General features: G+C 35.2%; 1 protein-coding gene across 3 annotated transcripts in view; it reads left to right on the forward strand.

Annotated features, from left to right (window-relative positions):
* The window catches only part of LOC149785221 (liprin-alpha-1-like), a 152,320-nt gene that overhangs the window by 31,779 nt on the left and 96,822 nt on the right, over positions 1–23,719 (forward strand). For all 3 annotated transcript variants that reach the window (XM_089979042.1, XM_089979043.1, XM_089979044.1), the window contains exons 2-7: positions 8,105–8,206; positions 15,489–15,653; positions 17,773–17,847; positions 20,552–20,692; positions 21,983–22,204; positions 23,534–23,680. In XM_089979042.1, the coding sequence (XP_089835168.1) occupies positions 8,105–8,206; positions 15,489–15,653; positions 17,773–17,847; positions 20,552–20,692; positions 21,983–22,204; positions 23,534–23,680 (852 nt within the window). The remainder of the gene's footprint in view (positions 1–8,104; positions 8,207–15,488; positions 15,654–17,772; positions 17,848–20,551; positions 20,693–21,982; positions 22,205–23,533; positions 23,681–23,719) is intronic.

Here is a 23,719-nt window from a genome sequence, read left to right on the forward strand (position 1 = left end):
TTTAATGTACTGTTTGTTATGTAGATATGGTTTAGTGCACTGTACTGTTATGTTCTGCAGGTACAATTTAATGCACTTTACTGTATGTGTGTAGGTATGGTTTAAATCATCCTTGCTTGGTTTTGGTATGAGCTCCATTTATTCTGGACACATACATACCTGGTCATAAAACCTGCACATTCATCTTGACAGGTAGTACTCACTGCCAGCAAAGGTAGGTCATGCTGACCTACTTTTAATGCTAAATGATTGCATAAAGTTTTATAGTCATCAGATTTGACATATTACATAAATGTGATTTCATTTCAAGGGTTAAACATTAATTTTTAAAAATAGATGAGATTGAGCTATTTTACTTGCTCTTGTGACTATAGATTATTAGATGCAAGTGACGCTGCATGCAAGCCATAGCATTCGTGGAATTTTTCGTTATGTATTGTAACACTACTGTATATTCACAGGTAGTCAATCGAAAGCTATTGATTTTTGATTGGCATTCTGTCTCCCTAAATAATCTCATCAATAATGAAGCTATCCGTCAACAGACAAATACGTTCTTTCATCAGCTCAATTTATGGATCTAATAGAAGTTGGTCAATGATTTTGATTGTGGTTAATATGTTTACTTAGAGAAGGTGGTACAGAGCCTGGTCTTTTGGGACAGCTCCATCTGTTATGAGATCAAAGTGTAGCACCAGATCACATGCATGAAAGCTCACATTCTCTGGGGCTTGATCAATATTAGGTCATGGGAAACCATTAAACTGCTTAAATGCTACCTTTTTGCATGAGACAGTACCACATTTTCTAATATCCCCCCCCCCCCAGTTTTCTTATATTAAGATAACAGAGTAGAATTAAGATTGGAAAGTGTTTCATTTTTAGGCCATAAGCATTTTCTACAGGTAATCAAAATCTTCAGATTATCCTATTTACAGTTTGGTTGTTTTATCAACATAAGTAAAATGCGTTTGCCACACCATGCTTGCTGACCTGGGTGAAACCAATGGTAGGATTTGAACCTACACCCTTTGAATTTATAAGCTAACTACTGAGCCACTATAGTTTGTGCCTTCAGTCATCAGCAATGGCATTACCATCATATGCAGTATTCCCTCAGTATAAATCCTTCAGTTTACAGTATAAAGTACCTTTCTATACTGCATCCGCTTTTATAGCATGGGTATTGCCCTGATTCCATTGTATCTGCTAAACTCTGATCTTGCACAGTTTTTTTAAAATTTAATGTTTATGTTTGTTGAGAAAGCAATTAAATTCTGGTTTCACATCATTACATACCATGCGTTTTCTCTGTTGCAAAAGAAAAAGGTGAGACATGACAGTTGCCATGTAAGGTGGAAGAAATATTCCTGATGATTCAAGGCCAAATGCAATTGCCCTTTAAGGTAGAAGAAATATCCCTGATGATTCAAGGCCAAGCTTGAATTTCAGTGTGATAGGGAGCAGTTCTTTAAATGTAGGGTGTGCATTATTATGATTTTTGGATCTGACATTTATTGCCAGAGATAAATTGATATCAGACACAGTAAACTGGTAACGGTCAAAAGGTTAAAGGTCATGATCATAGGGATTAATGCCTTTAGTTTTGGAGGAAAAAAGGATATGTTTCTTGATAGGTTCTTTGTGTGCAAATGTTTGCAGAAACCAGAGAGTCTTTGGCAATAAAAGTAACACATGCAAATTCCTTGCGGTTCTCCAGGTACTTTAATCACAGTCCTATTCAAGATGTGCAGAAAATAAGGAAACTAGAAGCAAAAATTTCATTTATGTGGCAGCTATCCAGTTAGGTGTATTCCAGCCATTTACACCATACCATAATATGAACCGACTTCACTTACCATATACTTGAATGCAAGTCCTTTCCAACTAGAAGCAACATCGATCTGGATCTGTCATTGCACAATGCTCTGATAGATCTGGATCTGTCATTGCACAATGCTCTGATAGATCTGGATCTGCCATTGCACAATGCTCTGATAGATCTGGATCTGTCACTGCACAATGCTCTAATAGATCTGGATCTGTCATTGCACAATGCTCTGATAGATCTGGATCTGTCATTGCACAATGCTCTGATAGATCTGGATCTGCCATTGCACAATGCTCTGATAGATCCTGATCTGCCATTGCACAATGCTCTGATAGATCTGGATCTGCCATTGCACAATGCTCTGATAGATCCTGATCTGCCATTGCACAATGCTGTGATAGATCAGGGTCTGTGTTTTTTATTCAGTGGATTATTGAGTAAAGACAGTGATAGAACTAATTTTCATAATATTCATTCCAATGCAAACAACCAGCACATTATATCAGATCTGTGTTTGTGCAGTTTGCAGATGGACTTGTAAGCATGTCTGTACCCTTTTTTCTCCTTTCTATTCTTCGGTTGGGAAGCAAGGAGGGCAATTTTCAACCCTCCTTGAAATTTTTTTATCCATTAAAGAATAAATTAAGCATTAAAGGTATATTTAAAAGTTTTTTCAAAATAGTTTTTTACATAGCACTCCAAGCTCCTAAGGCTCTTATAAAATGAGTTGTTAGCAAGTTAGGTCCAGCTGCAAACAATAATACCGCTCTTGGTGGCCTAGTGGTTAGAGAATCCACCTCGGAAGTGGAAGGTCGTGGGTTAGATCCCTGGCCGAGTCATACCAAATACTTACAAAAATGGTACTAACAGCTGCCTCGCTTGGCGCTCATCATTATGGGGTTAGTGTTAAGATTGGTCGGCTTGGTGTCAGAATGTGACTAGGTGGGATATCATGCTACATGTCTGCAGCATGATGCCCCAGGGTTAGACATCACTATAAATTGTCACACTTCAGACATATTAGCAGTATGACTGCAAAATTGTTAAAGCTACGTTAAAAATCCAAATTACACATACACACACGCAAACAATATTGACTCTTACATGCTATTGGCAGGGTCTGTGTTTGTTCTACTGATTAGGATTTTCAGAATTTTAGTAAACATCTGCCAGGTACCTGTTGGTCTTGGTTACCCATGTACCTGATCAAAAGGAAATTATAGTAGACGTGAACAAACCAGTATCTATGTGAAGTCTGTTAAAGGTTGTAACTTAACATGTGTCAGTTGTGTGGCAATTCAAATAACCACCTTCTGTTACTTGACACTGAGCAAGTATCACTCATGGCTCAATCAAAGGGTTGTTAAACAAGAAAACAAAGTGCAGATTATTGTCAAACATTTCACTGAAAGAGACAGGACACTTGGCACTGGACAGGAACATGTATTAATTTTGTGGCATGATCAAACAGATTGTCAACATGAAAACAAAGTGAGTAGTGCCTTTACAAGCCACGGGCTTATGGTGCCATGTGCTCTAGCAGAATACTTGACAAATATCACCTGGCAAATATCACTTAGGAATTAAACCTAACTAATGGGGGGAGGGGAAAATACATCTTAAATCAAAACTTGTATTACTTCAAAGTAGTTAGCAAAACACAACCATTAACACAGGGGCCCCGAGTGGTCTAAAGTGCTCTCCGTTACAGATCACTGCCAGCTCACCTCAGTCTGCATGGGTTCGAGTCTAGGATTCGGCCAATGTGGGTATGCGAGAAAGCTTGCCAGTAGCTTCTCGTGGGTCGGTGGTTTTTCCTGAGGTTTTCCCGTGTTCTTCCTCCACCATTAATACTGGCCGCCTTGCATAGCCTATCGTGTGCTGAAAAATGGCGTTAAACCCCACAACAAACAAACCATTAACACAAATGCAGGACTTGACTACAAGTGGAAGCAATATGCTTGCTAGGAAGCACTGATCGTAAACAATACCGACAATTTACTCTGTGGTGAGTAGTATTTAAATTACCCATAACACTGGACAACAAATTTTTACAAAAGTCATGTTACTGAAATAAAATTAGTCAATTCTTATCAATTTTTATGTGCTGAACACGAATATGACAGTCAAATTGCAAAATTGGCTCTAGTTTTTTTGTAATCTGCAAGAAATTAATGTTTACATAACGAAATGCATTCCAATAGTAAAAGGTCAACTGTGATAGCCTACCTATAAAAAATCAAGTCATTGACTACATCTTAGATTTCTTCGCCTGTCTCTTGTACAGCTGTTCGGGAGCATCTCTGAGGAGTGTCCAGCAGTAGTCAGCCAGCATTGTAGTGGACCATTTTCCCTGGTATCTTTGTTCCATTGTTGCGATATCTTGATGAAAACGTTCGCCGTGTTCATCACTAACAATACCACAGTTGCTAGGAAAGAAATCCAAATGGGAATGAAGGAAGTGAATCTTTAGAGACATATTGCAGCCAAGTTTCTTATACTTCATCAACATGTCTTCTACTAGTTCCTTATAGTTTTCTGCCCTAACATTTCCGAGGAAGTTTGTAGAAACTAGGCGAAAAGCATTCCATGCTTGTTTCGCGTCACCTTCCAGCAAGTTGTTGAACCGGTCATCTTTGAAAAGCTCTCGAATCTGAGGACCCACAAAAACTCCCTCTTTAATCTTTGCTTCGCTGAGTCGAGGGAATTTTTCATGCAGGTATCGGAATGCTGGCAAAGTCCGGTCAATGGCTTTCACGAAGTTCTTCATCAAACCTAGTTTGATGTGAAGGGGTGGTAGCAAGATTTTCTGAGCCTCAACCAGAGCTGGGTGTTGGATATTCTTCTCTCCAATGGCTACATTCTGCCTGTGAGTCCATTCCTTCCTCATGTAGTGCATTTCCCTTGCTCGGCTATCCCACTCGCATAAGAAACACATGTATTTTGTATATCCTTGCTGCAGTCCCATTAAAAGGGCAACTACCTTCAAATCACCACAGAGGTGCCAGCTGTACTTGTTATACTCAATGGAATTCAGTAGCTGCCTTAAGTTGTCGTATGTCTCTTTCATGTGGACAGCATACGCTACTGGAATAGATGGAAGAATGTTTCCATTGTGCAAAAGCACAGCCTTGAGACTCAGTTTCGAAGAGTCCACAAATAGTCTCCATTCTTGTGGGTCATGAGTGATTTTTAAAGCATTCATGAGGCCCTCAATATCGGAACAGAATATCAGATTACTTTCCTTTCTGAAGAAAGGCTCCAATTGCTGGTGGCGCTTTCGATATGCAGTAATTGTGACATCTTCTTCTAGAAGATTCCATTGTTGGAGTCTTGATCCTAGCAATTCTGCCTTGTTCTTTGATAAGTCCAAATCACGAATCGGGTCATTTAGTTCTTCCTGTGTTATTCTGTGTGGGGTTGATGATGCACCACAGTGAAAATCTGGATCACTGCATGCTGATGGACCAGGAGAAGAACAGGTCGACTCACCTTTGTCTTCGTCAGATGAATCAAGAGAATATTCTGCTGGAGGTTCTGGAATAGGAAGTCCCTCACCATGTGGAACTGGTCTCAATGCAGACGGAATGTTTGGGTAGACTATTCTCGACTTCTTTCGCTTCGTTATTCCGCCGGAAAGAGGAGGAACCAAGCAGAAGTAACAGTCATTTAGGTGGTTGCTTGGCTCTCTCCACACCATTGGGACTGCAAACGGCATTGATGACCTTTTGCAATTCAACCACTGTGAAAGCTGTGTTGTACATGTAGCACAGCATATATGCGGAGCCCAAGGCTTGTCTTGGTCACCAACCTTGCATCCGAAGTAAAGATGATATGCCTTCTTCACTTGAGAATTGATACTTTTCTTCTGGTTGGCAAATGTCACTTCCCCACAAATATAGCAAAAATTGTCCGCGGTATTAACACACTTTCGAGGCATTACTGTTCTTTATTGTACGTAAATGGATAAAATAATAAGTTTTATGTAACAGTAGCTTGAACTGTCTCGCACAACGTCTAAAATATTTTAAATGCTGAACCTATCTGATTGGGCTTTATATAGTACACTGCTTACGTCAGCTTCAGCAGCCGCCTGGCATTAGTATAATAGGCCTACACATGTATAGTACACTGCTGACGTCAACTTACTTCAGCAGCCGCATGGCATTAGTATTGCATTGCATCAGAAAATGATCCAATCAACTGTGGATGATGTGAGCATGATGGTATTATGCAATGTTACATCATTATTCCGGATGTTGCTGCAGTCCTACTGGAGAAATTTACACAGTGAAACATAGAAAATGAGGTATATGAATATCTTCAAAACGAGAGCCAATACAAATTTTTCACGGTTATATTCGTGTTCGGCACACCAAAATACTACAGATTAGGGCCTTTTCAAGTCAGTAATGATTTCACTGTTGACCAGTGTAATGGTTTCGGGGCCCCAAGTGGCTGAGTGGTCTAATGCGCTCACCGTTCCGGATCACTGCCATCTCACCTCTGTCTGCGTGGGTTCGAGTCCAAGGCTCGGCTAGCGTGGGTACATGGGAAAGCCTGCCCGTAGCTTCTCGTGGGTCGGTGGTTCTTCCCTGGGTTTTCCAGGGTTCTTCCTCCACCAGTTATACTGGCCGCTATGTATAGCCTATCTTGTGCTGAAAAATGGCATTAAACCCTAGAACAACAACAACAACCCATAATGGTTTCAAACTATTAAAATCCAAATAACTGTAGATACAAGCATTGTGTAATGAATACTGCCATGAAACAGATAAACACTGTGCATACCATATAAACACTTCTAAATGGGGATAGAGGCATGAAAAAATCTAGTCCTACAACGTAAGACACATCACCCGATATTTTTGTTCTAAGGGGGGTGATGGGTCTTACTGCCTAACTAATGGCACTGTGTAGTGTGTTTTGATGTCGACTAACAGTGTAACTAAAGTCAAATTTTCAGGAATATCACACAGAACTGGCAACCAATAACGATGCTTTTCTACAAAGTAAAGTTATAATGTTTTAGTCAGACTTTACTTATCCTGATGTCTTTTCTCTAATAAATTGAAATTCTCACAAAAGAAATGGACCTGTTTTCAAATTTCGTTGCCCAACATTTCATTTGGCTGGAAAGAAATGAAAGCTCATAATGCCGAAATCAGGTTAAGTTGAAATATTATTCTTCAACAAAATGAATAAATATATATTATGCCTGTTGGAACTGTAAGCAACAGTTCATTTTGTTCAAGAAACATATCCACCACATGAACCTACTTAAACATACTTTGGCATACCTCGACTACCATCGCATTGCAACAAATTCAAATGTATGTCAATGGAACATGTAAATGTGTCCATTTGCTAGTGTCATATTTTCATTCCGCCACGATAAAGACAGCACAGTAAGTATATTAATTACACATAAATTAGTGGAAGACTGTCGATATAGGCAGCCAGGTGTGTGAGATATTCCTGAAACATTGACTACTCATTCTGATGTCAGCTGACATCGGAACAGGCTATCCAAGGGTGTTTTTTTTGGATAGTAAGACATAGTACTAAAACAAAAACAACATGTGCTATGTCCTACTTTATAGGACTAGAAGGCATGAAATTATTTGAATTGAAATTACTTTTAGATTTTATAACCTTACTCCCAAATTTATACAATTTTTAAAAAGAAAAGTACACTTATCAGCAAATATAAATGGGTCACAATGGCTCATTTTATTACCTGGATTATGGGCATGTTCCTGAGTACCCTGGTACCCTTTGGTAGGCATACCACTGATTAGGCCAAACAAACTGCATAGACCCAGATCTATGGCACATTATGAAATAGCAGATCTGGGTCAGTGCTGTTGGATTCGGTTTGTACATGAATATATTCTGTGCATTTTTGAATGTACGAGGTTCATTCTTTTGCATGCATCCAGTGATACCATATATGCTTGATATTATTCATATTTTATTGCATGCCTTTGCACAATAAGTGAGATGACTTTTGGGAATTCAATGCCAACTCTTTTAAGTAGTCTTGAGTAGATTGTGGAATAATATGACCTTTAAAGGAGAGGAAACCAGAGAGGCTATTTGCATGTAGGAAATTACGGACCTCATATAGACAGCCATTAGCTTTGCCTGAGGGACCAAAATTTGGACTGCATAGCAAGTGTATTATCACTACTTTTTATATGTCTGACTTCTGATACCTCTAAGCTTTTGCTTGAAATTAAACTTACCCACTGTTTTTTTTTACATTTTCAGGAGATAGCAACATTAACAAAGGAGTTGAATAATTTACGGGACCAACTTCTAGAGCGGGAAGAGGAAGTGGTGGAACTCAAGGCAGAAAGGAACAATACTAGAGTAAGTTTTACAAAAATGTTTCAGTATTTTTAGTGTTAAATCTGTCAGTAATATAACATTGTATATGTGTGTTACTACATTTTTGCTCTGGATTTGTCAGCAGATAAAGCACATTGATGTATGCGCTTGAAAGAGTATAGATCCAGATCTGTGGTCAAATAATGTGCCAGTAGATCAGAGTCTGTATTGTTTGTTCTACTGATTATTCCTAACAGACTGCATAGGCTCAGATCTGCCAGAGCAATATGGGACAGCAGATCTGGGTCTGTGCAATTTGCTGTTGGACTTGACTTACAAGCAAGTATATATGGCATTTCTTAACTATTCATTTTATGATCCTTGTGTTTAACATCACATTTTTGTGTCAAAATGTTTTGAAAATCGTATAGTTGATTTTCGTTTCAACAAGATTCATTACAACATGAAAAAAATATATGTGAGTTCCGACAAATACATTGATGAGAACAAAAAACACGTCAGTTGTAAGTTTGATGTTTATACTGAAATATTCAAATTTCAGCTCAAACAGCAATTTCCCAGTAACAAATGTAAATATTTCCATTATATAATTATTCTTAACAACAGCTCTAACAGCAGTTTCCCAGTAACAAATGTAAATATTTCCATTATTTGATTGTTCTTAACAACAGCATTCTTTGGGACTTTTTTCCTTTGATCAGGAATGTGTAGGAGTATTGTATGTAGACTTTTATTTTTTGAAAAATGAGTTTTAAATAAAGGAAGCTATACAGGAGAATAACATAGCAATTACAGTAATACAAGATAATAAAGTATATGGGGCTTGACATAATAATTACAGTAATACAAAATAATAAAGTATATGGGACTTGACACAATAATTACAGTAATACAAGATAATAAAGTATATGGGACTTTACAGTAATACAAGATAACAAAGTATATGGGACTTGACACAGTAATTACAGTAATAAAAGATAACAACATATATGGGACTTGACACAATAATTACAGTAATGCAAGATAAAGTATATGGGACTTGTCACAATAATTACTGTAATACAAGATAAAGTAGATGGGACTTGACACAATACAGTAATACAAGATAATAAGGTATATGGGACTTAACATTAAAGTAACACAAGATAACAGTGTACATGGGATGTTACATAATTATAGTAATACAAGATAACAAAGTATATGGAACTTTACATTAGAATATCCTTGGTTATATTTGATTTTCTCCATTTTCCAATGAACATAATGTAGTTACAATCCTTTCTTGACTTAGAACTTTGTTCTTCAGCTGCAGCAGAATTTTCCTTCTGTCCAGGAATTTTAAAGGACTTAACAGACTTAAATTCAGATTTGATATAAAGTTTTATATTTGGAAAAACATGTACAAGTTCAATGTTTACACATAATTTTGCATAGTTATGGCCTATATTTCTTACTTTCTCCTTTGATTTCATCATATTGGTGTTTGTATCAGTGATGTACTGATACAGATATGGTTTTCTTTTTTCACAAGTCTATGTCCGGTCTTGTACAGTTGTTGAATTGTGGATGGGTGGGCTTTATATATCATAAACAAAACATTTTTATCAAAACAATTGCCATTTTTGTGAAGCAGGAGATTGGCTTACTATTAAGAATCTGACCATCATGGGACAATTATAATTATTGATTTTCGAATAGGAAATAGATTACAGTACATAATTGTTTATAAGTCAAATCCAGCTGCGAACAGTATAGACCCTGATCTGCAGTCACATAATGCGCTAGCAGATCAGAGTCTGTGTTTTTTATTCTACTGATTATTTCTAAGTGAATGGCTGCTTTTCAGTTTTTTTAACGTAAGATTCTTGATTGTTGTAAATTATTATTGGGTACATACCTGTTGTGTCAATAGTTTCATCATGTTGAGTCAATAATAAACTTTCTTACAATGTAGAACTTGGTTTTTATTATGCAATACAATACTGAACATTTCAAAAGATGGTCTTCCATTCAGATGTCTCAAGAAAGTCATGTAAGTTTGTTTGATTTCTGCATTCCAACACAATGGAATTGAAATTGATTTTGTATAAACTGAATATTGTTTTTGTGCTTTAGGACTGCACTTATTAACATGTCATCTCCCATGGGCTGCATATGATAATACTGAAGTCTAGCCATAGCAATTTAAATATTGTTCAGCATCTATATAAATTCAGTATTTTATGGAAGGATGGAATGCAACCCTTGTTAGTCCATGTACATGTTTTGTCCATTGTTATGTATATCTATATCATGTATATTAATTTTATAATAAGTTTTTAAAGAGCCATTTAATTGATTACATTCTTAATTCAAAGATATTATGAAGAAGCTTTTTATTCTTTAAAAAAATCATGTATTCCAGAATAGACCACAAAGGGTTGCAAATGAAGGTCATGCATGTTTCTAAGTGTTATGTGTATTTAAATTACGTTGTTCATTAGTTTTTTATTATCTTTTATTTCATTACATGCTGTCATTAGGTAACTTTGTATGTTGGACTTGACGTTGTCCAAAAATTGAGTTCATTTCTGCTTGACCCGAATTGACTTTTTTATATTTTTTTCTGCGTGAATAACTAATACTTAGCTAAATTATTTTCTATGTATGGGTTTTAAATCAGAGTTATTATTAATAAAAGTAAATATGTTTATTTGGGTCTAGGTCTAGGTTTTGAAATTTTCTTGGTGTATTTGACTATTTTGTAAACATCACTATCATTCTAGAAGGTTGTTTACCATTAGGTAATAGTTGTTTTTAGAAAGTGCTATTTGTGACTTGAGGTCAAGTAGAGAACTTTGTAGTCTTGTAACTGACAGGATTTTTCAGTTGTGCTTTAAGAGCTAGTACTTTGAAGTTGTATTATATGTTGTGTCCAGTTGGGCTGAATTTCATTTCTTCAAATTTTTTAATTCAAGTGATTACTTTCTCAGAAAATACAAAAGTGCTCTGATAAAATTCTTTGATATTGACATTCACTGGAAATTTTAGTGAAAGAAAACTTGGAATTATATTACTGTGGTTCAAAAAAAGACAGTTGACACATCAACACTCCATAAGCTACCATAGACACATCATCACCTTCAGTTTTCGATTTATTCTGGACTTCTTTTGAATTTTATTCAGGACTTTAAATTACTAGGACTTGTGTCTGTAATTCTTGGTTTATTTTGGGATTTAATTCATTATACAGAAAGTTTTTTTTTCTCATTTTCACTTTGTACTCTAGGGAAATAAATCACTTGTTAAATTTTACAAAACTTGTTGCCGTTCACTCTTTTCTGTTACTTATTTTGAGAGCATAGACTCGTAACACTAAGAAAGACTCTTGACTTTTTGATTAGTCAGTTTGAATCAGCTGATTTGTTGACGTTTCAAAATACAGGATGATTCATTGAAAGTTTGGCATAAGCTTTTGTCAGTTACACATTATTGTAATATATTTAAAAAAATAGACATGAAAATCACTAGACTTAATGTTGTCTGGACTTGTAAGTAGTTGAGATTATTCATTTAAAATTGTTTGTTGGAATTACCATGTTCAGAATATTCATTTTAAAGAACATTTGCATACCTATATTGAAGCTATACTGGATTATTGTGAGTTTATTTGAAGGACATATGGATATTGATATAATAATATTCAAAGACTATATGGATTTTTTTGGATTTACCGTGAATTCACTTAAAGACATTTGGATTTAAATCTTCTGTACTGTTGTCACATCAGCACATTATTGTTATCATTTGGAATACAGGGCCCCGAGTGGTCTAAAGCGCTCTCTGTTATGGATCACTGCCATGTCACCTCTGTCTGTGCCGGTTCGAGTCTCGGATTCAGCCAATGTGTGTATGTGAGAAAGCATGCAATTAGCTTCTTGTGGATCAGTGGTTCTTTATGGGGTTTTCCCGGGTTCTTCCCCCACCATTAATACTGGCCGCCATGTATAGCCTATCGTGTGCTGAAAAATGGTGTTAAACCCCACAACAACAACAACATTTGGAATACTGTACTTTTGGCACATATTTGGATTATATTAGATCTGTTGGAATCGATAGAAATTTTTAGGAAGGAGGAAGTTATTTTTAATTCTCTCATTTTGTATTTTAGGAAAATAAATTAATATTTTGAATTTTACAAAATTTATTAGTTTTGCTTTACATTTTTTGCATAGTTAAACCCATAGAGTCATAACACCATATATCTGAGCCATCAGTATTTTAAAAATTCTGTGTCCATCATCAACATTTGAAGGACGTCAAGGATAAGAGGCTCCTGATCAGATTTGATTTTCACTCATTTCTGATTAAATTTGACTAAGCTATCACTTTTTGTTTGACTTAGAACTTGTCTTTGTTTAAGGAATTATGTTTCTGCCAAAGTTTCGTTCAAGTTTTGTCATGACTTGTTTTTTTTTTTTTTTAGTTTGTAAATCCTTAACCTGCACACTGCCTGATTGGAAATATACAGTACCCTAATGTCATCAGATATTCCCCTGATTGGAATATACAGTACCATAATGTCATCAGATATTCCCCTGATTGGAAATATACAGTAATATTAGATATTCCCCTTATTTGAAGTAATATTAGATATTCCCCTAAATTGAATATAATATACGGTAATATCAGCAGATAATCCCTTGAATATACATGTACAGTATTAAATTGTAACATTCGATAATCCCCATCCCTCAGTACCACTAGGGTTTCTATGTTCTCTCTCTGATCAGGGCCATAGGGTCAAGAGTTTTACTGGGGATATATTTTGCTTGAAATGTATTTCATTTATATTTTCATAATCCCTTAACCAAGAAACTTACTATTTCGAGTGTAACATGGACACTTTTTGACCACATAGATTTTACCACTCCTACTCTTCCATTCTCCTGCGGGTCGAAGGCCATGGGGTCAAGAGTTTTATTGGGGATACATTTTGTTTTAAGTGTTTTTTCTTCACCTTTATTTCCAAAAATCATTAAGCAAGAAACTTCCTATTTGGAGTATAAGATGTACACACATGGACCACGTGGATTTTATTACTTAAAAAGATTGGGTTATTTTCTGCCATAGTCGTATTTTGCACAACAATGTTAGAAGTACCATGACTGCCATTTAAACAGAGTGGTTGAACCCTATTGTCTGCAGATTATGTAATTGTTGTATCCAATAAAATCCTCTGAGTAAAGTTGCTACAAGAGAGTTCTGGATCAGATTGGATGATTTCTGTTATCTGGTACTGACCACAATTTATGTTCTGGTTAGGTTGGTTAAAGTGTTTTCACAGTGAGGTCTTCTTGTTACAGATATCCCTGAGGTGTTCTTTTATTGAGTGGGAATTTAAGTAGTAGCAGATGCTTGATGGGTTCTGAAACCTCCACATTCCATCAGGCAGTACCTCTTCCATGTTTTGTATAATCTTGAAAAATCTTTGAATTGGGAGCAAGTTTGTTTTATTCTTGTTAAGTCTTTGATTTTGCAGAAAATCTCTGAATTTGCTTCCTGATTTTCTCTGAAATACAGACTGTTATAACTGAATAAAATATGTAACATTTTAAATTCTGAATTTTTGTTATATATTTTACAAAACTAATGAATATATGAAATGGTTGGATGAAATGACACTGACATATTGAGAATGTGGTATCACACATTTGTCCTCCCCATTAACATTCCTACCCCTGAATCAAGTCAAAAGGTGGGGCCATGCGGTCAGTGTACAGGACACTTTGAAGTTATTAAAGTTCTGATTCCACCTCTTAATAATCATACATTTTCAGATTTGTAATATTGGATGCAATACAATCCCAAATTTCCCTTTCACCATACACTGCTGTCATGACCATGTGACATTCCTGGATGCAGCTATGGGGTCAAAAAGTATTACACTTTTGATTTACTTTTTGGGGGTGGGGGTGGGTTGAGTGCACATTAGTGGGAAGTGAGAGATACTATGCAGTCACTTTTCTGTTATCAATATTACATTATACTCTGTTAAAATTATTCCCTTGACAAGTTCTCATCTTTCTTAACACAAATCATTATGAAGTTTAAACATTTCATTTGTCATACATTGAAGCATTGTTAAAGCTACATTAAAAATCCAAATCACACACACATAATCCTTCTTTTAAAGTTTGTAAAACAGTGTTGATTTGTTCATTTTTTTGATCTGATATGTTTTGAAGTTTGCAAAGATCCATCTGCACTAACATATTCCATTGTATAACATCCACAAATCACACCGTAAAGCGTCTAGCTTATAATTTGGCGCCATTTTCTGTAAAACCATAGACTGGTCTGCCACCTAATTTTATTATAAATATAATGAATCTGCGAGGCTGAGCTTAAATTGATGAAACCTGTCTGTTTTCTTGGAAATAAAATGGGTCATATTCAGTTGCTATAAATAGAAAACAAGGAAAATTGTTATGCTGCAGTGATGTTTTTAAAGCCGATTCTCAAATTTATACAAGTAGAATTAAAGAGATGATACTAAAAATGATAAACACATATTTTTCCTGTTTTTTTTATTTATTTAAATTTTTAATTCACCGAAACAGGGTAATCCATATACTAGAGAACATAAAACATAATTTGTTTGGAGAAAAAAATGGCGTAATGATTACGACTGCGATATATGGATCTAACCCCCAAATTTGGAAACAGCATTTTCTCCAAGTCTCAATGTAAAAGCAACAAATGGTAGTAATATTTATTATCATAGGGTTTATCTTCTAATTTAATTTGAATCTTTAGTGTGTCGTCCTTTCACGATCTGGAGCACTATACTTATTCAGCTCCACTCGGAAATTAACACATACTTAATTAGCATGACCTCAGCAGACGGCATAGAAAATGCTTGAGACATCTGTTTTGAGAAAGCTGGAAATTGACTTGGTTTGCAATTTTTATTGCGTCCTATGGGACTCTTAGGCTGGGATTTTAATAAATATTTTTTAAATTTTATTGTGTCAGGGACGTACATTTGTGTGTTATCGGAAGCTTGTCTATGCCTAAAGTGTATACTCTCATATATTTGAGTTTTCTGTCCTGCCTGCTTAAGCAAAAAGTTGAATCATCATATTGCTATTTACAGTGAAGTACCTCATCCTGTATTTATTTATTTTTAATGACTTTGTCCAGAAATATATTTTAATATATTTAGATGCAATATTATGTTTGTAATGTTGATACTATGTTATGCTAAAGTTAACATAGAGATTGAAAATGTGAATTAAAATTAAATTTATCTGCCTTTCAGCTGTTATTAGAGCACCTGGAGTGCTTGGTATCACGACATGAGCGGTCACTCAGAATGACAGTAGTGAAAAGACAGGCATCCTCGCCCGCGGGAGTCTCCAGTGAAGTGGAGGTTCTCAAAGCCCTTAAGTCTCTGTTTGAACATCACAAAGCCCTTGATGAAAAGGTAATAGAAGCAGTAAAATAAATTGCAAATGAAAATTTGCATATTGTGCTTTTAATAAACAGTCAACGCTGTCACTAACAGCCACTTGTGGGAAAAGGCAAAACTGGCTGATGCACACAGGTGACCGCTGTACACAGGGTTCACTTTATAAAATTTTTGTTTTCTCCCAATTTTATGTTTCACACAAGATAACTGTATCATGCTCACTTTAATTCATCCTATAAATCAAATCATTATCTTCTTTGAAATGTACAGCAATCGTAGATTATTCATGTTAAGAAAATAATATCTCTATTAGTCGGTTGCTCAACTTACCAGGATCAAAAGACAGTCAGCTTATGTGATAAGCTTATGATAAACTGAAAAGCAAAAGAGGCCATATATGGCTTTTTGTTTGACCCATAAACCTAAACTTTAGCTGTCTTTACAGATATGTTTTAAATATTGAATGACCCCCTGACCCTAATGAAAAGGGATGTAACTCATATCTCTTCCCAAGGATGAACTTTTTTCTCAAGAGATGGCTTTAATTTACAGGCAGGTAGATATATCTAGTTTTACCTGTCACACTGGCAGAAAGGTGTCTTCCATTTCTTCTGTGATAACACAGCTAATTTTTCCACCATCCAGCAAACAAATTTGACATACTGACACCTTTTTACACTGACAGTGTGACTGGAGTTACGAGTACAAGAAATGTTTGCACACTGATTCTTGTGATATTCCTTCATCTAAACAGTCCCTTCATGAAGCAAAAATTCAGTTGGGGGAAATATGATGACCATTGTGAACAAGTGACCACTACATAAGGGTGATCAAGCTATCAAGAATATGCTGTGTGCTGTATGAGTTGTAGAACTGCAGTAAAACATATAGCACTGAAACAAACATCAACACAGTAAGGCAAATGTTGGAGGAGTTATTTAACTGTGGTACAGTTCATATAAAACACATATAGTGGTGAAACAAACATTAACACAGTGAAGACAAACATTTCAGGAGTTATTTAACTGTGGTACAGTTCATATAGAAGTGAAACAAACATTAACACAGTGAAGACAAACATTGGAGGAGTTAAGGAACTGTGGTACAGTTCTTATAAAACATATAGCAGTGAAACAAACATTAACACAGTGAAGACAAACATTGGAGGAGTTAAGGAACTGCAGTACAGTTCTTGTAAAACACATATAGCACTGAACGTTACCACAGTAAAGACAAAAATTGGAGGAGGAACAACTACACAAGATTTAATATGGTGAGGTGATGTATCTTAAGGAATATTGGATCTTAAATAGGTCATTGTGATCTCATCTTAATATTTCCAACATGAACATGTGCCCTGTTTACGCATTTAGGAATTTCATGTATAGCTCAGAACTGATCAATTATAGTACATCAGGTTGCAAATAAAATGGTCACAAATGTTACAGAATTCAAAATAACAAGTCAAAATTGTCAGCTAGTTGCCCTGGTGGCTTTGAGAATCATAATGTGGCAGTTAGAAAATTACACCAACACTTTTTACTCACCACATATTTACTTTGCAGTACCACATTTTACACTGTAAGCATTCTGCAGTTTAATTCACAGCATAATCACTTTAAAATTGTGAGATATCCTGATTGTTACATAAACAAGGCTTGTGGCAAGATATTGGATATTTACAACATGGGAGAAAGTGTTCTCAAGATTTGTCTGAAAAGTGAGAAACACAAGAGAAATGCAAGTTTATAGGATGTCTGGTTGTGTTCATTTTATAGGACTAGGATGAAAATTTAGGCTTCTAGAACTTATTGTTTGAGTGGAAGGTAAATAGTGTCACTATCTACACTGCCGTCAGGTGCCAAATGATATTTTAAAAGGGGAATTATTATGGAATTTGAAAAACCATGACTGATTTGTATCATTTATTGTTTCAGTCATCATTTCCAGATTGTGATATACCTGGAAATATTTCTTGAAAAATGAGCAAATCCTTGAAAAATCTATGAAAACAATGTCGTAGGACTGTACAAACCTGTTTACACAGTTTGAAAATTAACTTACCTTAGATTGTGTATGTCATTAGCTCCAAGATTAAACATAAACATAAATTTGAGCATTTCTTCAATTCCAGGTGCGAGAAAGGCTGAGGGTGGCACTAGAACGGGTAGCCAATCTAGAGGAGGAGCTAGCAGCAGCCAATCAAGAGGTTGGTAGTGAAAGGTCATGACCTTCATGACTGGTACTCAGTGTTTATCCTTCCAGAAAATTCAGTTTTGTTAGTACTGAAATTCATGGTTATACCTCTGTGCAGGAAGGGTGTTCCATTGTCTTCACAGCATGGTCATGGTTTTAGTAACCACAAAGTTCACTAAATTTCCTATGCCTATAAAAAGGAATTAATGGCTATGTCGTACTGAATTTTTTTAAAGACACACTGAGACAGCTGACCCAGGCTGGCTTGGACAGGTATTGAATCCCTGACCCTTGAATTAAGTCATACTACCAACAGAGCTACCAGTACTGTGGCTTCTATAATTTTATTTACAGCAAATACTCATTAGTCTAATATAAACTGAACCTGTTAGGAAATCAAGGGAAACAAACAGATTGATTAACATGACCAGGTAACTTTAACTCTATTGAAGCAGAGAGATCTGAGTTTTTGTTTTCTTTTTTCAATCTGGTCAAAGATCTTGAAATCAGAATTTACTGAAATAGAACACAATGAGAAGAAAATTGCAAAATTATAAAATAATTAAATATTTAAAAATTTCACAAGAGGAAAATTAAGTAAAATTTAACATTACTAGGTTGGTGATTACATTTCCAGAGTTCTGGCCTAATTTTTCCCAGAATAGTTGTGACCTGTTAGATTAAATAGTGGATCAGAAAATGGCTGCACAGTAGAATTTTCATTTGTGCATCTGGCTTTTATTTAACTTTGGTCAATACCGTTAATCACTAGTATTTTCTCATATAATTCCTCTCGTTCTCAGAAATTTCTTTTAAAACTTAAGTAAGATTGATTTATTGCAAAATTATGTATTTCTTCATGCTACATTATTTGGAAATTTAATAATAATAATAATAAACTCGAGCAACTGATGTTGTTATCAATCATTAATCCCCATTCTACTTTCTGTATATTTCAACCTCTACTACCACCCATTTAATCACTCTCACTGCCAGACACTGACCCATGGGTACCACTCCAGTGTCTTATGTTGTTAGAGCGTCTGCCTCAGATGCGAGGTCATGGGTTTGAACCCTGGCTGAGTCATACCAAAGACTTTAAAAAAACGGTACTTGCAGATGCCTCGCTTGGCACTCAGCATGAAGAAGTTAGCGCTAAGACTGGTCACCCTGGTGTCAAGATAATATGACTGGGTGGGACATTATGCTACATGTCCTTGGCATGATGTAAAAGTGCTAGACATCACTATAAACTGCCACACTGTAGACATCGTAGCGATGTGATTGAATTTTTTTTAAAAGTTACCTTTGAAATTCAGATAACACAAACACACACACTATACTATTTAGGATTTCATCTAATACACCTAGGAAGAAATGCTGTATCGTACTTGTTTCTAAGTCAGATCCAACTGCATAGACCCTGTAATATAATGGCCAGCAGATTTGGGTTTATGCAGTTGGTTAGGATCAGCCAGAAGAACAAACAATACAGACTCTGATTTGCAAGTGTATTATGTGATGGCAGACCAGGGTCTATTTTGCTTGCAGTAGGACTCTACTTACATGCAATTATATAATGTACTTTGGGCTTATATGCAAGTATATATGGACTGCTCCAGTGGTCTAGTGGTTAGAGCATCTGCCTTGGATGTGGGAGGTCATGGGTTTGATCCCCGGCCGAGTCATACCAAAGACTTACAAGAATGGTACTAACAGCTGCCTCGCTTGGCGCTCAGCATGAAGATGTTAGTATTAGGACTAGTCAGCCTGGCCTCAGGATAATGTGACTGGGTGGGACATCATGCTACTTGTCTGCGGCATGATGCCCCAGTGCTAGACATCACTATAAACTGCCACATTGCAGACATCGTAGTGATATGACTGAAAAATTGTTAAAGCTATGTTAAAAATCCAAATCACACACACACACACTCATTTATGATTTTACATGCCCATTACTAGTGTTTATAGATTTTGTTTTGCTTACAGCAGATGTATTCCACCAAATTATATTACACTAGATGTAATGGTGTTGAATGTAACTTTTTTATGAAGTAACTCTATACTATAACAGAAAGAATGCCTTGGTCTTTGTTTTTAAAAAAATTAGAGATGAGTTTATTTTCTAGTAAATATTGTTTATACAAGTCGTTTACAAGGCCACAGGTTACTATGCAGTCTAAAGCGATCACTCATACATATCACCATTTGTATATTTGAGTTCGAGTCTCAGCTCAAACAATGTGGTTATATGAGAAATCTTGCCAGTATCTTCCCGCAGGTCATTGGTTCTTCCTGAGGGTCTTCCCAGGTTCTTCCTCCACCAAATATACTTGCTGCCATGTATAGTCCTATCATATGCTGAGAAATGGTGTTATACACCACAAAACCAATCCAAACCAAACCAAACGACTCTCTTACATCAATTATGTCATTTTTACAACCTACATTAGGGTAGTGTTCATTAGTAATTTCAAAGCAAATAAATCAATTAGTTTTCAAAAATGTTTTTATTTAAACAAATTGCCATCTGAACATTTTTATTGTATTTGGCGATTTTGGCAGTCAGTTGTGCCAACAGAACATGGAAATCTCCAAATGCCCCAGACACCCTTAAATTATGTGTGTTACATATTTTTAGAGCCAAATAAAACTAGATTTTAATGTCCTTATATTGTCACAGTCACAAGTTTTCTTTGACATTTCTTTTATAGCTCTTCACTCTCAGAGAGCAGCAGACCAAGTCCCGACACTCTAGTGGAAGCACAGAGGATGGGAGGATAATAGCTAAAATTGAGGCTACCACTTCACCACTTGGCATGGATCACATGGAAAGCAAAGAGGCGTATCCAAAAGTAACGTACCACAAATATCGATTTACGTTGTAATATCAAGTAAAAATTGTAAATAAGAATTGAACTTCATATTTTACAGCATTCATGAAGTCGTGAAGAGTGAAATTTGATTACATAGTTCCCAATAACTGTAATAGTGAAATGAAGGGCATTCGTGTTTAGTGTTCAGTCAATTTTCAGGTTTTGTGACTTAATGAATCCAGTGCAGTATGAAGTTCAGTTTGAATAATTACAAATATTTATAGAAATAATAATGAATCTCAAGAAATAAATAACAGCTCTATTTTAACCATTGTTTACATAGATTGTCAGAGCACACAAGATGGGTGCATGAATATATAAATGATATAATATATTTGATATAATATATAATTCAGAATGAATTACTGCATCACATGATATGATTTTAACCAATTGAAGTGTACTCACGAAGGCATGGTAAAAACTGGTGATCATTTGTAGTAACAGATGGTGAAATATCATCATCAATACAGTTTTAATGTTATATTTTGAAAGACATATAACATGTTATATAGACATAGAAGCCAAATAACATTATTTAGTCATTGACAGAAATCATGTAACATTATTTAGACAAGGACAGAAATAAATGCTTGTTATATATTCATACAAAGAAATCATATAATGTTATATGTACATATAAATTATATAACATTATATAGATATAGAAATCATATTACATGTTATATAGACATAGAAATCACATTACATGTTATATAGACATATAAATCACATAACATGTTATATAAACATAGAAATCATATAACGTATTACATAGGCACAGGCAGAAATCATCCATATTTTACATTGTACCTACAGATGAACATTCCCATTTTTAAAAGCATTTTATAACCATTTAAGAAATAGAAACCTTGAATTACATTTTTTAAAAACATTTGTCTCATAAGTCTTTTTTTATTTTTTTAATTTGAAGAGCTTATGTGATGGGCCTGTGTCCATCATCTTTTATTGGTTGTTTATTGTCAGAACTCTTCCTGAACTTCTTGGAAGAAAGTCAGTCAGTGTCATTCAGAGCTCTGTTTGGTCCACTGTGAAAATCATGTCCCTGGAGTATCCAAAATGGTTGCCATGTCAGGTATCCTGAAGAACTTGGGTGATGGGCTTGCATCCATCTCTTTGAGATACATTTGTTAAATTATATAGTTTCTCCAGCTTTGGATGCTTTACAAATAATTTATGGATGTTGCTTTAACAGTTAAAATTTGTGTGCATCTTATTTTAAATGTTGCTCATTTTGATTTTTTTCAGCGGTTGTCAAATGGATCTATTGATCCTGATTCTGAAGTAAACAGGGTGATAGAATTACAAGAAACTGTTGAAAAACAAAATTCTGAACTTACATCAGCACGGACAAAAATGTTAGAAATAACTAATAAGTGCACTGAATTAGAGGAAAGCTATACTACAACCCAAAAGGATTTATTAAAAGCTCAGGAACAATTAGTGAAATTACAGAGAGACCTTAGAGAGGTAAGTCAAACAACTACACTTTTACCCATCTCTTTTTAAATTTCATTTTGCTTCCCTTAGACCAATGTATTTTTAATATTTGAAGGTGTTTTTTGTGTGCTGTCACAATGTTAGGAAGGATATATGATGAAAATTAATGTGAAAATATTCATTCTTTTTTTAAAAAGAGAAGTTGTTTTAATCATTATTTGCATTTTTAACATTTTCAATTTAATTTTTTTTATGAAGGAATTCATACCATGCTACTAGTAAGAAAAATATGTAAGTTTTAGATAAATTCTTGATGCCGTACAAACGTTTTTGCAACCTATTTAAAAATTACTGAGAAAAAATTGCTCCACTTCAAACAGTAAATTTTCCCAAAGGAGATGGCATATCCTGCCATATGAAGTAAGTTTAAATTGGCCTTGTATTCATGGGGAATTATGGTATCTCTGTTGGTAGAGCTTCAGACTCGTGATTTATTTCATTTCCTGCCCAGGCAGGCCTGTATTGGCTGCCTCTGTGTGTCTTTGGGAAAAGCACTTAGCTCCAGTTTTCTTGGTACAATATAACTAAATTGCTGTGAGTGCGGTTTAAAATTTTTTTAAGCCAAGCAAGCAACCCAATCTTCTTTAACCTTTTTGAGCAAAAATCTCAAGCTGAAGATCAAATATGATTCTTTTAGTTGAGGTGGCAGTGTTTACATGTGTGAATTGCTTAGTTTAGTTTATTGCCTGTAAATGTTTACAAAGTCACTAACCATGTAAATGATATATACATGTGGTACTTATTGTGTTTGCCAGTGTGCGTGTCCAGGAAGTACGTATTGTTTCATTATCAACCTTTCATGTACATTATGTAGCGGTATGAAACAATATTATTATAATTATAAGGATGTTTTACTGTAATTATCAGATATTATCAGTAAAGGCACTCAGAATACTGCATGCACATTGTTAGTGGGCTGCATATAAATGGTTCTCAGTTGTAGGCCTATAATGCTGATCAGGGGAAATGGCTGAGTTTTAAATCAGTTCAGTTAAACAGCATAGTTTTTAGTTGTTGTATATTGTGTACACGTTTATAATTTTTCAGTCTTGTATTAAGCCGATGATTGAAATTTTGAATGATTTGTAGATGAACCACAGTTAAAATGTTTCTGAAAATTCTTTGATTTTAACCTCATTTTAATAAAAAATGTCGGAACATTGAAGTGTCAGACTTTGAATTTGAACATGACTTTGATAATTATGCATTGGAACACGCCATAGTTTAGATATAAATTATATATATAATTAGAAAAAAATATATTGCTAGAAATGTTTCATCTGTTTATCATTGATGCAGTCTTTAGCTCAGAAGGAAGACCAAGAAGAAAGAATAGCTACTTTAGAGAAAAGATATTTAAATGCTCAGCGAGAATCTACTTCATTACATGATCTAAATGATAAACTAGAATCTGAACTTGCAACCAAGGAAGGACAGATCAAAACTGTAAGTACTGATTGATTCATATATTTTGAAATGTATTTT

The sequence above is a fragment of the Sinohyriopsis cumingii genome, chromosome 13 (assembly GCF_028554795.1).
Source record: "Sinohyriopsis cumingii isolate HCF-2022 chromosome 13, ASM2855479v2, whole genome shotgun sequence".
NCBI classification, from domain to species: domain Eukaryota; kingdom Metazoa; phylum Mollusca; class Bivalvia; order Unionida; family Unionidae; genus Sinohyriopsis; species Sinohyriopsis cumingii.